Here is a 17,829-nt window from a genome sequence, read left to right on the forward strand (position 1 = left end):
CACGTCTGCCTCTGCTTCAGCTTTATCATCTTCCTCTAAACGAGCTAAATGTAAGCGGGAGATCCGTAGCAGCCTCTCGCGAAGCAGCCTCTCCAACGACTCGCGAGACTTATAAAGCCATATAAACTAATGATTTTAAAAATCTCATATTAATTATTAACATTTGACAGTAACGGAGGAACGCTGCCAAATGTAACGAAGTAAAAGTAAAATTTTTTCACTAAATATGTACTTGAGTAAAAGTACACATATTTAAATATACTCTAAAAGTACAAGTTACCCAAAAAACTTACTCAAGTAAATGTAACGAAGTAAATGTAATTCGTTACTAGCCACCTCTGTACTTAAAGCAGCTAACGACTCACACTGATAAAGAAAAGACTTCATGTGCACATTCAGAATGAAACCTGACTGCGATGCTGAAACTGTAGTTCACTTAGATTTGTTGAAACCATAATAAGAGCACTACTCTCTGACTAAAACTCTTTTAGACCCCATCATGTGTGAGCAGGATGTTGACTCTAGCTCTAGACTGAACTCTCTTCACCTAGTCTCCCATCTTAACTCATTACGACACAAAATATTCCAAGTGCTTGATGTGCCAATGTTCTATATTTATATCTCAAAGAAACGTCCCTGTTCCTTTACACAGAGTGTGCATGAAAGAAATGCGAGCAATACCAAGCCCATAAGAAGACAGATATCACACCAGCTCCTCGGGCAAGGCGCAAGAGTCAAATGCACAAAAGGGATCAAAAGCAAAATGTCTGGCTGCCAGAGAACACACAACTCTGTCAAAGCTTTGATGGAGAAATAGAGGGGTGTGCGTTTGCGGGTGTGTTGGCGTGATTGACGGACTATCCCAATCCAAGAAAAAATGGTAAATAGGGCTGCAACAAATATTCATGCTTCCTGTACTTCCAGTCTGTTAACTAGCATTGCCGAGAGGCTGAAATTGAATGGCAGTAACTAACAGGGCACTCTCTCTCTCTGGAGCTGTAGGAAACCCTGCCTTTTTTTACACTCCTTGCTGCTTTTAGTAGTGCAAATAGGATCATTTATCGTTCCAATAACAACAACCTTAATAAAAATGTAAGTAACATGCGGAAAAAACATGCAAAGTAAAACCCTAGACAGATATTAGAAGGTTGATATTATTATCTACCGCCTAATTCTCTTGCTGGGTTTCTTTTATAAAATCATTAAGATACGTTTATTCTCGAGCTTTTCATATCCTTGAAGAGTACTCTCACATTCAGGAATTTATTCTTCTGAATATTTAATTAGCACAGACCTAGGTTTAAGCATCTTAAATCATTTGCCTCATTATTATTATATGCACCAATCAGGCAAAACATTATGAGCAGTGCCAGTGAACAACACTGATGATCTCCTCATCATGGCACCTGTTAGTGGGTGGGATATATTAGGCAGCAAGTGAACATTTTGTCCTCAAATTTGATGTGTTAGAAGCAGGAAAAATGGACAAGCGTAAGGATTTGAGCGAGTTTGATGAAGGGCCAAAAGTATCCTTTAAGTCTTGTAAGTCTTGTAAGTAACCATTAAGTTCTGTAAGTTGTGAGGTGGGGCCCACTGAGGCACCACCTCACTACTTACAGGACTTAAAGGATCTGCTGCTAACAGCACCTTCAGGTCCATGCCTTGACGAGTCAGGGCTGTTTTGGCAGCAAAACCAACACAATATTAGGCAGGTGCTCATAATGTTATGCCTGATCGGTGTATTTTTATGTGAACTGAGATTGCTGTGAAACAAATCCCTGACAACCAGCAAGCTTCCTTCTTGCCTCTGCCTCTTACTGGATTGTCCTAGAATCTTTAAAACCTTGAATTCCTTGTTTGGTCTGATTGTTCAAGAAAAGCAGCAGTAATGTTTCAGGCACTCACAGTCTCATATTCATTGCTCATGCTCATTTCACTGTATTTGCCTTGTGCACTGGGACTGCATTAAACTGATACTCAAGTAAACACAAGATGGTTGATGGCAATCAGTGACAAACAACTGTGTGGATATCAGACACAGTAAACAGTCACTAAGAAAAAATATTGATTATACTCACCAAAGATGCCAGCAGTTTCACCACACGTAGCTGGAGGGGAAAAAACACAACAAATTGCTGATTTTATATTAATTAAAGCTCATTATCATTTTAAGGGACTAAAAGATAGTGCTTATGTCATATACTGTTTATATAAAACACAGTTCTTCAAGGAAAGATTTTTCATGATTGTTGCAGCCAAAAAAGGTTTAATTTTGCTGCAGCATTTTTCTACTTGGCAAAACTGCAATCACATTCACTTCTACCAGTGAAGATACGTGTAATTACTTACTATAAAATAAATTTAAGAATAGCTTTACCCATGCTCCACACAGAGCTTTGGCTGAATGCATGTTGTAATTTTGTCACATGGCACGTCTAGGCCCAAATCAATGGAAAAATCTGTGGTCATTTTGAAAAATTGCACATTTTCTTTGCAAAAATCCACACTGTAAATATATGAAGTATTCAATAAGAACTGTAAGCCTATAAGCTAATCACTTATTATTACTGTCTTAAATCTGGAAACAGCTTCACTAATGGGTTCCTGCTTATTACGTAACGATAGCTATTCTTAAATGCATTTATTCAGTCAATAAGTTCATTCGAAGCAACTCACAGTAAGCTGATCAGTTTAGGCTTATGGCTGTTAAGTCCTTAGATTTATTTTTGGCTTTTTGTGTGGGTACATCTCTCTCTCTGTCCCTATCTGTTAAGGATTTGAAGATCGGGAACAGTCGTATAACTTAATATAATATAAAATTGGCCTCCTTTGATCCCAGCATGTCAGTCTGACATGACATGAGTTCCCAGCATTATTCTAGTTTTGGCATAAGTGCCATAGGCATGGGATAATCTCTGTCTCTCTGTTTCTCTCTCTCTCTTGTGTTGATGTGGCACTAGCCAATTGTGTTAATTTCTGCAGAAAAGCACAGATAGTGCTTTCCTCTGAATGCTGTCCTGTGATGCGCTGCCCAGCATGAGAAGCATTTTCAAAAGATATGGATAGCTGGCTTCATGTGTCTTCGCTGAAGCGTGCGTTATCCTTACTCCTAACCGTAGCTATTGTATGACAGCAGGAGAGCTGGTTGGTGGGAGGGAATCGGCAGGTGGCCAAATGAGGGAGCAAAACGGGGGAAATCCCCCCAAAAGAAAAATGAATCAATTTTCTGTGCACAGTTTGATGCTAGACATTTTCCTCGCTGAAAGCATTATTCTGGATACCAAATTCAAATACAAGGACACAGATGCTGTATTTGCTATATTAAACCCGTAGCGCACCAGAAATCAGCCAGTTTCATCAAAAATACAGACAGTCTGTAATAAGCTGCAGCTGTATCTCATGGGCCTGGGAGATGCCCTCTGCTTGGCATTCTCTCTCATCCTCTGGCTTTGACCCAGTGTGCACAGCTATCTTCTGGCCGGATATGAAATTGCTGCTCCTAATCAGTGAGATCGTCTTTTGATGGCCTAATGTGAGAAGACAGCCACATTCTAATCTCAATGCAATTAACCACAGCTAGCGGACTAGGATCCCATCGTTGTGATGCATATAGATGGAGAACTAGGAAAGGAGTAAGGAACCGGAGCTAGAGGGAAGGGGAAATGAAGAACGAGCAACACTGTGCAGGATACTCACGACTGGAGGAGAGTACGAGGGACAGAGCGAGCAGGAGAGGCGTGAGATGATGCATGGTTCTCGGGTGAAGGCACTCCAAGACAAGGAGTGAAAGCTTACTGTGGAAGCTGTTGTGACATTAGCAGAGTTCCTAAAAGCAAAGGGAAAAAAACATATTTTTATATCCAAAAAGCAAACCAGAGATATACTTGAGACAAATGTGAAATTCTGAACTAATGCACCATGAAGTGCTCAAAGCATTAAGCCCACATTGCTAGTGGTTCTTTTCTCATTTCTCATATCCATCATATTTAGTACATTGCAATGAAACTTATTCTTATGATCATAAAATGCTTCTATATTCTTTTGCTTTAGTTAAAAGATTTGATATTCAGCAGGTAATTAAACACAAGAGCAGGAAACAAGAGTTTCCTGTATTCCCAAGATGTGCACAGACCTTCAGCAAACTCCAGCAAAACAAATGTTTCGAAATCAAAACAGACATTTTGACACACAGGTGAGTGGCATGCTGAGGCAATAGTCACAGATTTTTTGGCAACACATTCTATAGGTAACGTATGGGGAAATAAATTCTCCTGAGTCACAAACTGAAACTGACACGCTCTGGAGGCATGGAGGGAGTCAGGGTGACAAGCACCGTATGATTTAAAATAGCAAAGCAAGTGAGTCAGAAAACAACAGAAGAAACAGACATTGTTTACCTGGTTAGCCATTTGACTATGTGAATATACTGTATAAATATATATCACCATTTATTATATAATACAATACTAAAGAAATGAAACAAAGACTATGTTTGAACACAAGGTTGCGCATAACCACCAGAGATCCTTGGGTTCTTCTGATTCAGCTGAGAGGCATAGGAGACAAAAGAAGAACTAAGGGTACGAAGCCTTTATTATCACCACACATTCATCCCAGCACAGTGGAACACTTTTCTTTGCATATCCCAGCTGAAGCAGTTGAACAGGGACAGCTATGATACAGCACCCCTGGAGCAGGAAGGGTCAAGGGCCTTGCTCAAGGGCCCAACAGTGGCAGCTTGGGCTTGAACCCCAACCCTCCAAGCAACAACCCAGAGCCTTAACCAGTGCCATGCAGTTGCAGAAGTGAAAGCTCGGGTGTGGGAAAAGTTTGGAGAGGCCATGGAAAAAAAAACTGAGTAGCCCCAAAGATCTTCTGACAAACCAGTTGATGCTTCAGGAGAGGAAAGGTAGAGCAAGTGTTGGATAGTGTTAAACTTAATGAGCACTTCTGAGCAACTCCTTAACCCAATAGATATGCCCTCCATTTTGAGATGCAGGTAGCAGGAAGCTCTAGTGTTTCTGGAGTCTACCTCTGTGGCTGAGACTACTGTGGTGGTTAGAAATCTTTATGGTGGCTTCAGAGGGGGAAGAATCTGATGCTGAATGCACTAGACAAGGTTGGGGTAGTGTGACTTCCAATTTCACATGGGGATCTGGCGCAGTGACTTTTTGTACTGAAAAAAGTAAACCAGAATATGTATTCCAGTTGAATCAGTTCATCATCGCACTTCCTGTAGATATATGACAGGATTCCAGAGGAACTGTGTGGGTTCCACCCAGGCAGTGGAACAGTTAACTTTATTACAGCTTTGTGACGGGACATGGAAATACACTTTTCCATTCTGGAAAATGCTTATTATCTGTGTCTCAACATTTAGTGTGGGCGGTACTACACTGGGTTGCAGCCACATTCTTGGTGTCCAGTATGAGGGTGTAGAGATAACAACCCTGTTATTTGCAGGTGATCTCTTGACACCATCCAAAGTACACCTCTGACATGCATTCAAATGTTTTGCTGCTGAGTGTGAAGAAGCTTCCATAATTCTCTCTCGGAAAAAGTGTGGAATGTTCCCTTCAGCTGAGAGGAAAAGACTTTATCCCTGTAGGATTTTGGGATCTCACTCGTGTGTGATGGAAACCAGAGCTTGAGAATGGCGGATGATTGATCAGCAGCAGTGTCACCGTGGCTGTACCGTTCTGCAGTGGTGAATCAGATTGCAGACAAATCTCTCTGTTTAACGGCCAATCAACATCACTGTCCTGACCTACAGTTACGAGGTGTCGGTAGTGACTGAAGAAATAAGGTCGCTAGTATTAACATCAAAGAAATGACCATAAAAGCAAGTACTATAATTATGATATATTCTTCTTTCTCTCTGTATTATATTTAAAAGGGCTTTAAATGGATTTCTTTTAGAAGCGGGATGGTCATGAGGCCTATTTAACAAGATTAGAAGCATTTGTTTACAGCTGTTGGACTGTGTCATGGCATTACACACACACACTCACACACACACACACACACAGTAATGGCTTAGCTATGCAGCTGGACCAAGACACACAGTAGGGATTTCATCTTCACACTGATGGTTTCCTAGCAACACCCCTCAAAAGGAGCAGTTGTATTTGCTAGTCCTCTTTTAGTGTCATTGAATTAGTCTATACAAATTTGCATCTGGCTGCCCACTGACACCACGATCCACAGGGAGCTACAGTCATCTATTTAACAGTTTGACTAAAGCAAACAATATACACCAGCATGCAGTCATGAAACGGTGACAATGACATACACACATCCCTGCCTTACATTTCCATATGGACACATGATAAAAGTGCATTAAAAATCAAATCTTTCTGACTATCCCGGAGAATCGTCTGCATTCATGGCAGCCATTCAGGGCTACTTCCATTTAAATAGCAGTTTTCCTGGAAATAAAGCAGCTATAAAGCTTAAGTACCAGTGAATACTCTTGTCACAATGAGTGGTTATGGACCATGGCGCCTATCTCTGAGCCACAGAGCCAAGAAAATAGCCTTTATCACATTTTACCAGCAGACTCAGTAACCGTATCACCAGCAAGCCTATGGCCAATTGTCCCTTAGCTGTAGATCATTCAATATTACACCAGAACTAATGGATTGCCTCACTCGCATTATGCATTATAGTACAGATACATAATGAAGTAACATCACGTTAGTAGAACAGTAAGCCAGAACTAGCTGCTCGGTCTCCATCTAAAATTTACTGCTTGCTTCAGTACAATTCTGAGGGAAAAACAGCTTCCACCATGCCATGGTCCATGTCACTGATATCAGACTGATTTTGTCCCAATTCTGATGTCTGATGTGTCAGTGGCTAGACGAGAAAAGAAGAGACCTTCGAAGGTCTACTGAAAAAATAAAACGGAGTAAAAATATGTTATTTCTCTTGGACATGTAATTAAGTTGGCGTAAGGCGTTCAATCTGAACAATACTAAATTATACCAAATATTGCAATGAAGTACAGTTTATCTCCAACCCTGCAAAAATAAAACACTGATCAGTAGTGATGGTCAGAGCAGACTCATACATGATTGTCCTTATTATCTATTTAGAACAGCTTCCATTCTGTTGTAGAGGATGTGCTGGTTGTACTGCTGTGCTGTATCTTCGTCTAAATAAATGGATTTCCATACAATTGGGGAAGGTTAGCATCCCAACAGAGCTACTAAATGATTCCATTACAGAAGAGCGCCTGGACCTCGTAGATCTGACTCTATTAGAGTGAAGACGGCCCAGAGGGAACGCAACACCTGCAATACAAAAAATGCTAATGCTGTACTCGAGAAAGCCTTCAGAAACAGAAATAAAAAGCAAAACCAAGCAAGCAACAGTGATCGCTCTGAAACCTTGAGCTTTTTTGCAGAATTGTGTGAATGAGATAGAGGAGCTATTAATGATTTGAGGGCTTGCTGATATTTGTTTACAAAAGAGCTGGAAAAAAAACTGGGTCATATTCAGCCTATAATCATAAAAGCACACTGTAATTGGTCTGGATTTATCTGTTAAATCTTTCTTTAAAACACTCTAACAATAAATACACAATGTTAAGCAATAGGTAAAATGCTGAATAAGTAAGAAGGGCTTTTTATTACATTTAAACCAAAATACACTTTTATTTTGAGCAGATTTTCATAGCGTCAGGACATCCTACGATTTCAGCACTGACTCGACTCTTATTGTGCTACGACTACAGAATAAACCAATTTCAGTTCGACCAGCGACGCTGTTTTAACTGCAAGATAGGCAGGTGGCAGTTAACTGAAGCGTTACTAAAAATGCCGGGTGCTGGTTATTGAGTGGACGAAAAGCTGAGGTGCTCAACAACCTCGATATCCTCGATATTCAATTGCACAGCTAGCAGCCAAGGTCCTGGAGAAACTCATAAATCCACCATCACAATAACTGCCAGCACTGACCATAAACAAGAGACACTTTACGTGATGGCATTGGAAAGCAGACCACGTCACTATCGGTACAGCCACAAATAAAGGCACCCATTCATGATGAAGTGTCCGTTCGGACAGGAGCACTAAGCACTTTTTTTTAATGAGGACTGACAGTGCTGTATGTCATTCTGACGTCCATTATTCATTCTGCATGGGCCTCTAGACATGACAATAGCGATAGGGTGATGGATGCCATTATCTCAACATCAGCATGCATTTGCCATGCCATTTATCTAAACTATTTAAGAGATAGATAGATAGATAGATAGATAGATAGATAGATAGATAGATAGATAGATAGATAGATAGATAGATAGATAGATAGATAGATAGATAGATAGATAGATAGATAGATAGATAGATAGATAGACCTGTCATGAAGCAGACAGAAAATCTGTGCAACAAGCAAACACAACAAAATACATTATATATATATATATATATATATATATATATATATATATATATATATATATATATAAACACTACATTTGAGTGAAATCTGACATAAATCTCAGAGCTATAACTTTTATCCCTTTACTAAAAAATAAAAAAGGGAAGTAACAAAATTGTGATATTCTAATCACCTTCCTGGCAGAATGTAGAGCAGTCTTATACAAAAGCTGTTTTCTGAACTGCAAAGATAAGTGTGTGTGTGTGTGTGTGTGTGTGTGTGTGTGTGTGTGTGTGTGTGAGTGTGTGTGTGTGTCTGTGTGTTTGGCCTTCTTGCTAAAATCAGTAGCAAATGCCCTTCCCCCAATTTTTTTTAAAAATCTGTCGGACACCTAACCCCCTATGTAAAAAACTGAAAAAATCTACTTTAATAACATTAACCTCAGACAAATCTACAAAGAATATCTTACAAATAATCATTTTTTTCTGCAGGTTAGTTAATTAATTCATACTGTACATTATAGTGTTGTGTATTCATGGTCATGGTCGCGGGTTGAATTCAGGAAAATTCAAGAGAATTCACCCTGGATAAATGGATGACAATCTATCATATGGCACCACACACACACACACACACACACACACACACACACAGAGACTCCACCAATCACCAATCCATCTACCTGCCTGTTTTTGGAAGATGGAAGGAAATCCTATAACTCAGAGACAAAATGAAAAACTCCACACAGATCTCAGAATCAGGCCATGGACCCTGGATACAGCGCTATGTGCTACTGTTTTGCAGCCCTGTATAAAATAGCACTATTTTATGCAATATATAAAATTATACAGTCTTGTATTTTTTACCACAGGGATATAACTGTAGTGCCCATCAGTAGCACTAACTATCCCCCATGACAATTTGACAGAAGCTTCATAATGTTCCTCTTCATTTCATGCCTCACTTCATTCATATCATGCACTACACTTCGGGATTAGAGAACGAATCCACCGCTAACGCCAAACAGCGCTTTATTATGACAGTGTTTTCTTATATAGCCTTGTTTTATTTATAACACTCACACAGGTAGAGTGAACAGAGGAAGCTCAGAGCTCTTACACCTCCTAGAAATGTGTGAGCTGCCAACTGCCCTAAATCCTCCAGCTCCATTGTGTCTCACACAAACAAGCAATGCAGGATGGAAATACAACCCAAGCTAAGAAATCCCAGGAGAGAAGAAAGCTACTCAGCTTTATAAGCAACTACTCTCACGGTAGAGAGGGAATGTCTAATCTAAAGGAAAAGTGGTAGCTAAGTGATTAAATGTTGGACTACTGCTCAGAAGGTCATGAGTACAAATCCCAGTATCATCAAGCTGCAACTGCTGGGCTCTTGAGCAAGGCCTTTAACCTTCAATGGCTCTGTTCTATACAATGAGATAAATGTATGTTGCTCTGGATAAGTGTGTCTGCTAAATATAATTGTAAATATAATCTCCCAAGCTTCTCACATCATCTCCTTAGTAGTGATCCATGCACTGCAAAAAGTTAAATATCTTGAATCTTCTATTTTTAACATTTTCTTGATCTACTGGCAGATTATTTTGCGAATTTTATTCTCCTGGCAATAAGCAGAATAAGATAATAAGATAAAATTCTAAAATATGCCAACTATTAACTTATTTATTAAAATACATTTTTATTCATTTGCTTTATGTTCCTTAATCAAAATACTGTATCTGCATGTGGTACATACACTGACCAGGCATAACATTATGACCACCTGCCTAATATAGTGTTTGTCCTCCTTTTGCTTTCAAAACAGTCCTGACCCGCCGAGGCATGGACTCCACTAGATCCCTGAAGGTGTGATGTGGTATCTGGCACTAAGATGTTAACAGCAGATCCTTTGATTTTGTCGCCATGGATCGGACTTTGTCTAGAACATCCCACAGATGCTCGACTGGATTCAGGGGGAATTTGGAGGCCAAGTCACCACCTCAAACTCATTGTTGTGCTCATCAAACCATTCCTGAACCATTTTTGCTTTGTGGCATGATGCATTATCCTGATTAAAGATCAGGAGGTTCACCACTGTTCCTTCCTTGGAATATTATCCTGCTGAAAGAAGCCACAGCCTTAGGGAATACCGTTTCCATGAAAGGGTGTACATGGTCTGCAACAATGCTTAGGTAGGTGGCAGGACACAAGGTTTCTCAGCAGAACATTACCCAAAGAATGACATTGCATTTTTCCTGCTTCTAACACATCAACTCTGAGGACAAAATGTTCACTTGCTGCCTAATATATCCCACCCACTAACAGGTGCCATGATGAGGAGATAATCAGTGTTACTCACTTTACCTGTGGTCATAATCTTATGCCTGATTGGTGTATTCAATTAAATGAACAGTGCAAATTGGGTACACTGTTATGCTGATGCCTTATTATTATTATTATTATTATTATTATTATTATTATTATTATTATTATTATTACTGTTGTTGTTGCTTTCATGTCTCTTTTTTAAATGTCACTAAGCCATAGATTATGTTTACAGTTGGCTGCATCTCAGCGAACTTTATTATTACTTACTACAACCCATCATTTCAAGATAGAGATGGAGAAAGATAGAGAGAGAGAGATGAAGAGAGAGTTTGAAATACTGATTGCAGAGAGGGAGAGAGAGAGAGAGAGAGAGAGACTGGCTTATGCCCTGAGATAAAATGTGAGGATGTCAGGAGAAAATAAATAGTTCTGGAGATTGATAAGGATTATTGGATTTGAGTGGGTGTAATCATGTCCTGTTCACTGACTATCCCATAACACTGTATCGTCTCCTTGCTCATTACAATCTATCTTACTGAAGCAACTCAGGTGCACTGAAGAAGGAAATACGTTTTCATTTAACGGAACAGCATCTTCTTTGGCTCCTGAGGATAGAATTTGCTTGTGTACGAAATCCACATTTTAATATAATCTTCGAATAAAAAAAGTCAGCATTTATATGCCTTGAACTGTGCATATAGACTATTAAGTGTACAGTTGTTTAGCTTTTAAGCAACAGATTATGGGTTCTAGCTCTTTTAGATCTACAAAATGCTGGGAGAGAAATAAGAGAGTGTGGAGTCTTCTGACTAAGCAAAATTCTTCAAGGAATTGTTAGGCTGGGATAGAATGAAATAATTGCTGCTTTGCATTGCTATTGAGGCTCCTTTAATCAAGCATTTCCTGTGAAAGTTGCAAGATGTTCTCAAGAAAAGACACATAGCAAAAAAATCAGGCTGTTTTTATGAACTAATGGCTTAATTAAACATTAAAGCTCCATGGCTCAACATTAGTCAATCCTGTTTACTTTAAAATGGTAAAAGCCTTCGCTTTAAATGTAATAAATTGAACATAATTGCACTCATTTTCTCTGCTTCCAGGGTTTGGCTTTTAAGAACATTAATTATTCCACTGACCAGACACCCTAACAACAAAGACAAAATAACACGACTTTATTTACCTAAATGCTCCTTTCCATTAAGATCAATGACCCTTTCTGGTTAGCAAAGCTATTAGAATTGTATTTTTTGTCTGTAAGAGAGAAGAAGGAAGAGTAGAAGAGTTAAACCTGAGGCTGCCTCATAAGGCTCTTGTGTTTGTTTAGAGCAAAACAAATCAGCCCTTCAACATTTAATTAACTGCAAAGTCTGAGGCAAAGGCAGGACGGAATAATCGGATTAGAAGCCTTAGAGAAAATCGGTGTGTCACAGAAGTCAAGAAATTACGACAACTTTCGAATTAAAAGAAAAATCTCGAGTTTACAAAAATCTTGTGACTTTAAGTACACACCTTACAGAAGTAACAGGTTCAACGGAGCATTACACTCATCAGGAAATGCGTAATGGCTGTAATAAACATCAACTGTACAATTATCTGAAGCAGATATTTGATGTTTGGGGAAATACATGTGATGTTTAGTGGAACAGAAGGCTAATCCCGTAAGTGTAAACAACAGCATCGCTAACACAACTGAAGCTGCTAGTCCCTCGATAGCAGTGCCTAGCTCCCGTTTTAGACTAAACCTGCTTTACTCATGCAGGCAGAGCCGATAGAAAGAAGTCGCAGTGAGGTGATGAATAGTAATAGTAAGGCTCTACTGTTTAGATGAGTAGCTTTATTTGAACAGAGATGTAACCGAATATGAATTCATTATTTGGACTCAACAAATAATGTGCCATGAATAAAAAATACAGGTACAAACATGAGTCTTTCTTTCTTTCTTTCTTTCTTTCTTTCTTTCTTTCTTTCTTTCTTTCTTTCTCTTCTCTCGCTCTCTCTCTCTCTCTCTCTCTTTCTCTCTCTCTTTCTAGGTGTGAACATTAGAACTGGGATCCCAAAGGACAAAACAGACCTTTTTATTTTTATTATTTTCATTATTTTATTATATTTTATTATTATATTTTTATTTTTTCCCCCATTTTATTTTATTTTACTTATCATTATTATCTCATAAATTTTATTTTATCTCATAAATTTTATTTTATTTTATTTTATTTTATTTTATTTTATTTTATTTTATTTTATTTTATTTTATTTTGTTTTGTTTTGTTTTGTTTTGCTTGTACCATCACCTTTAAAGGGCACTGGATCACTGTCCTTCTACTCTGAATTCCTTGAACTTCCTCTCAGTTCTCAAAGTCACTTCCTGTTCATGTGTTATATAAAGTGCACATGGGCACATAGTCCCACGGTGCAAAGCCACTCTGATTTCTGATTGCCCTGAGTCACTGTTTACTCTCAGTCTATTTATGGCAGTGGCTTGCCTGCTTGTTTGCACTGCAGTAAGCAGGGATTATCTTATTTGGTAAATGCAATTGTCCTCCTTTCCTTTTCTCCTTGCATATTTTTTATCACATTTATGGAGGGAGTTGCTACAACATGCGAAATGGAAGCAAGGAAAGGACACGATGTGCGACTACAGAAACACAAATTGCATGCCGTGTTTCTTGATGAAAAATATTAAACAGCTAGCTTTATCTTGCTAGGAGAAATTTCATATGTACTTTCTTTTATGTAATCATTTCAGAAAGGGATGACCCCATCACCATGCTTTCATTATCTGTTCAGGCCACATTTCCATGATAGTGTTTAGCTAAACAGTTCTTGATGTATGCTGATTATCATACTCATCCACTGAGGTAAGCAGGCTTTTTCCACCTTGCAGGGTTTATTCATGCTGTGACTACTGCTTTAGTTAGTCGCAAACGGGGATAATGTTAAAGCAGGGACTTCTTTTGGCTTAGCTTTCTCAGTCAGCATCTTTAGCTTCTCACACTAAATCTAAGAATCTAACGGAGGCGCTAAGTCACGCCTCACCATGAGGCCACATACACAGAAAGAAAGAGAGAGTGAGAGAGAGAAAACAAGCACAAGAGACAGAAAAAACGACAGACACAAAATTTGCCAGGTTTGGTTTAGTTTGTTAAAAGTCCACCATATGCCAGTGGTACAAAATCAAAACCTTAAAAGTAAATGAAATCTTTGTAAGAAAGAAATCTAGTCCAAATTAAATAACAAAGGCATTCGATTTAATGCTCTCACATCTTCCTCTTAGCATAAGCACCTACTAGACCTAATACCAACCCCAGCGCCAACTGCTTTACATCCTAATGAGCTGCAGTTTTCTCTCAGATGCCGTAACCCAACATGCATGATTAATACAGTGCAGAGAAACCACACAGCTCTGCTGATCCCAGCCAAAGCCTATTGATCCTGACATTCCAGGAGCAGGGATATCTTCTTGCTCATACAGGCAAATTCATCTCACAGTCAGAGCCAGCTTGAGCCACCACAGCTCTGCACTGATTTTAGTCTACATTCGCCATAACAGCAAATAGAGAGGTTTACTTGGTTGGAGTTCGCTCTCAGGGAAGTAAGAAGCCTGAATTTCAGCAGGTCATCAATTCTGTCACAGCAGCGATATGATTTATTACAAGGATCCTGAAATCAAGTATTTGAAATCATCTCCTTTGACCTTGAAGGCAGACCCGGTGTTCCAGTTGAGGGTGGATACGAAGCAGGGTATTAAAGCTGAGGCAAACCACGGGTAAAAATAAACACCCAGATCAGAGCTACCAGCCTTTTAAACACCACCGCAGATCATGATACGTGTGATAGATCAGTGTGTGGACAGGGAAGAAGAGATACGTGGAGGCGGCATCACGAGGCACTTTAGTGGGCACATTTTCAAATGACATTAAATATAATTACATCTCTTGACCTTTAGTTTTGGTTTATGTTTGGCTGTGTGTGTGCCAGTCTGAATTTGCTACAATTTGTGGAAACATAGGCAGAAATAAGTGTTACACTGACAGTGATAATAAAGATGTGTTGGCCCTGCTGCTGCTGTATTATGATTCACACAATATACAGCCAGTATACTGTGTGTGAAAGAGGCAGTAGCTATCGAGATATCAAGAGGCATTGATATGTGTGTGCGTTGGTGTGTTGGTTGTTGTGGGCTTCTCAGTATAGTTCTCCTTCACTGATTCGTTTGCTAAATGCCAATCTGTGCCCCCGTCCTCACCCCATCTTCCTGTGAGAAGCCTAATGCCCTCACTACTGCATCTCTTCCCCAGAGTATCGTCTGTGGCCTTGTGTGCATTTGTGTAAAAGGGAGTTAGAAACAGAAGGAGAGTTAAGGATAAAGAACTACAAAAACTGACCTTACATTGTTTCTTCCATAGTAGATATTCCACTGCCTGAAAATTTCTTCTTATTACATCAGATAGAAACCTAACCTGCAAACCATTACTCTTTGCTCTTGTGCTATGGCCCATATATTCTTTCCAAAACGGGGCTTTAGGTTTTAGCGATTGTTTCGGCCTGCTCCAACGACTTAGTTATACTGAGTTATAACTGGCTCTGATAAAGAGGCTCTAGATGTAGGTCACGACTTGAATCAGACTGACGAATGTGTGTCAGAGTCTACAGCATGCTTTAATAGAGCAGGAAACCTCCAGGAGTGAAGTGAATTCGTTAACTGCTTCAGAACTGGTTTAGACAAGGGCATTGAGCTATAAATACTCATCTGTATGCCTACTCATTTGTGCAATTATCTAACCAGCCAATCGTATGGCAGCAGTGAAAAAATCATGCCTTAATGTTCACAGCAAACATCAGAATGGGGAAAAAAGTGATCCCTGTGATTTTAACCATGGCATGACTGTTGGCGTCAAAATAGGCTGGTTTGAATATAGCTGATTTCCTGGGATTTTCTCAAACAACCGTCTATAGAGTTTTGTGCAATTAAGAAAAATATTCAGTGAGTGTCAGTTCGGATGGAGGTCAACAAAAATGGCCAGAATGATTCAAGCTGACAGAAAAACAGAAAGCTCAGACAGCCATGCTGCACTATTGGGGCAGCAGAAAAGCATCCCAGAACCTTGAGGTGGATGTAGACAACTTGAGGTGGAACAGCAGAAGACCACGTCAGGTTCCTGTTCTGAGGCTGCAGGAAGCACAGACTCTCTGAAAGACTGAAAAAATGTGGCCTGCTCTGATGAATCTTTATTTCTGCTGAAGCACATATATGGTAGGATCAGAATTTGGCACTAAGAGCATGAATCCATGGGCCCAACCTGCCTTGTGTCAGCAGTCCAGGCTGGTGGAGGTGGTGTAATGGTGTGGGGAATGTTTTCTTTGCACAATTTGGCCCCATTAATACCAATCAATAATTGCTTGAATGGCTTTTTGAGTACTGTTGCTGACCATGTCCCTTCACAGCCACAATTAATCTTCTAATGCTTTCTTCCAGCATGATGTTGCACTATATACTCTACAGCGTATTGTACTGTAGTACTGAACACGTCAGCATTTTTCTCAGTAAATATATTTTTAAAGGTTCTATTGACATGAAATTTTCACCAGATGTTGGTAACAGCCCATTCAATCCAACTATGCAAAGAACCACAGATGTCCATAAATTAAGTTATGTGTAATAATGTGAAATGACAGAGGGAAACAGTTTCGGATACATGAAGAATGGGAGGTGCAAAAAGGCCAATGTCATCAGTATATTTTGCAACAATAAGGTTGTGAAGGTCTTGAGAGAGATCTTTGCTTTTATCCATCATGAGACGTTTCTTGTGTGACACCTTGGTAAAGAGCCACCTTTTTATAGGCCATCAGTTGGGACTGAATCAGCTGATATTAATTTGCACTGACAAGGGGCAGGATTGCTTTCTAATTACTGTTTGGTGTCTTGGCTTTCCATGCCTTTTTGCACCTCCCTTTCTTCATATGTTCAATACTTTTTCCCTGTGTCATTTCATATTATTACGCATAACTTAATTTATGAACATCTATGGTTTGATTCCTTAGCATGTGTGGATTGCATGGGTTGTTCCCAACATCTGGTAGCAAATTTAATTCAATAGCACCTTTAGAAATATATTTACTGGGAAAAATGGTGACATGTTATTTTACCCGCTGTATATAATCTAGGGTATATGAAGATGTGGAGGCGGTATAAAAAAGCAAATGAGTTGAGAGCACACTGCAGATCATTAGCAAGATATCTGCCTTCTTCTGCCAAGGCTAAACTGATTCCAGGTAAACACACAATTAAGCTACACCACCAAGAATGACATGAAATAAATCTGTATAGTTTTATTCTTGTCTATACAAGTTTTAGTAACCACTATGACTGCATAATTTCATGTTATTATCCCAAGTATAATCAAAAAAAGGAAAACAAGTTTTAAGAAATGCTGACAGCCTACCGGGACTCATTGGGACAAGGTTAGGACTCTCCAGTAGTATGTGGGTGTAAATCCATTATCAAATCCCAGAAGTCAACTGTCAAGACCTGTGCAGCTGTTACCATGGCAACTTTTCAAGAGGATTGTGGGTTCCTTCCACAGTCTATTGTACGGCGGCAGGAGAGACAGAGATTTAAAAATGTCCCAAAGGAACTCTTTCTTAAAATTGCATGTAGTGCATTCAGTGGTAGATTAAGATGTTCAGGTCACCCTAGGCTACATTTAAAGCATGTTTCCCAGTACAAACAGAGCCAAGCCCGCTTTTCACCCTGCTCTTGTTATCACTGTTCATTTGGGAGACTTGCTTTTCATGTTTTTATATGTCTTGCTTCCTATCAGACATTACTGAAAGGTTGAAAGCTAATGCACATTTAAGACCAACAGCTGCTGAACTAGAGTTATCATCATGATATCATGACTGTGCAACCTGTGTATGCATGGTAATGATACTCTTGTATAACCACAAAAGTGACACATGTGCTGTTCACTGTCCCACTGTCTCGTGTTACATTTTAATCGAGCAGTATTGTAATTACAGCCAGCTTCAGCTGTCCCCATCTGCCATGTATCACACAGCTATACATCTGTGCATCAGTTACCTGAATAAAAATGGAGCTGATGTCATGTTGCAACTG

At 39.4% G+C, this 17,829-nt stretch overlaps 1 protein-coding gene across 3 annotated transcripts in view; it reads right to left on the reverse strand.

The window, feature by feature from the left end:
• cntn1a (contactin 1a) overlaps window positions 1-17,829 on the reverse strand; it is a 71,301-nt gene that overhangs the window by 31,572 nt on the left and 21,900 nt on the right. For 2 of the 3 annotated variants that reach the window (XM_058408676.1, XM_058408677.1), the window contains exons 2-3: window positions 3,697-3,826; window positions 2,079-2,108 (exon numbers count right to left, since the gene is read on the reverse strand). In XM_058408676.1, the coding sequence (XP_058264659.1) occupies window positions 2,079-2,108; window positions 3,697-3,751 (85 nt within the window). In that variant the 5' untranslated portion in view covers window positions 3,752-3,826. Of the gene's footprint in view, window positions 1-2,078; window positions 2,109-3,696; window positions 3,827-17,155; window positions 17,299-17,829 lie in introns of those variants that run through there. The other variant, XM_058408678.1, reaches the window with a different exon arrangement.

Source organism: Hemibagrus wyckioides, linkage group LG14 (genome assembly GCF_019097595.1).
Source record: "Hemibagrus wyckioides isolate EC202008001 linkage group LG14, SWU_Hwy_1.0, whole genome shotgun sequence".
NCBI classification, from domain to species: Eukaryota; Metazoa; Chordata; class Actinopteri; order Siluriformes; family Bagridae; genus Hemibagrus; species Hemibagrus wyckioides.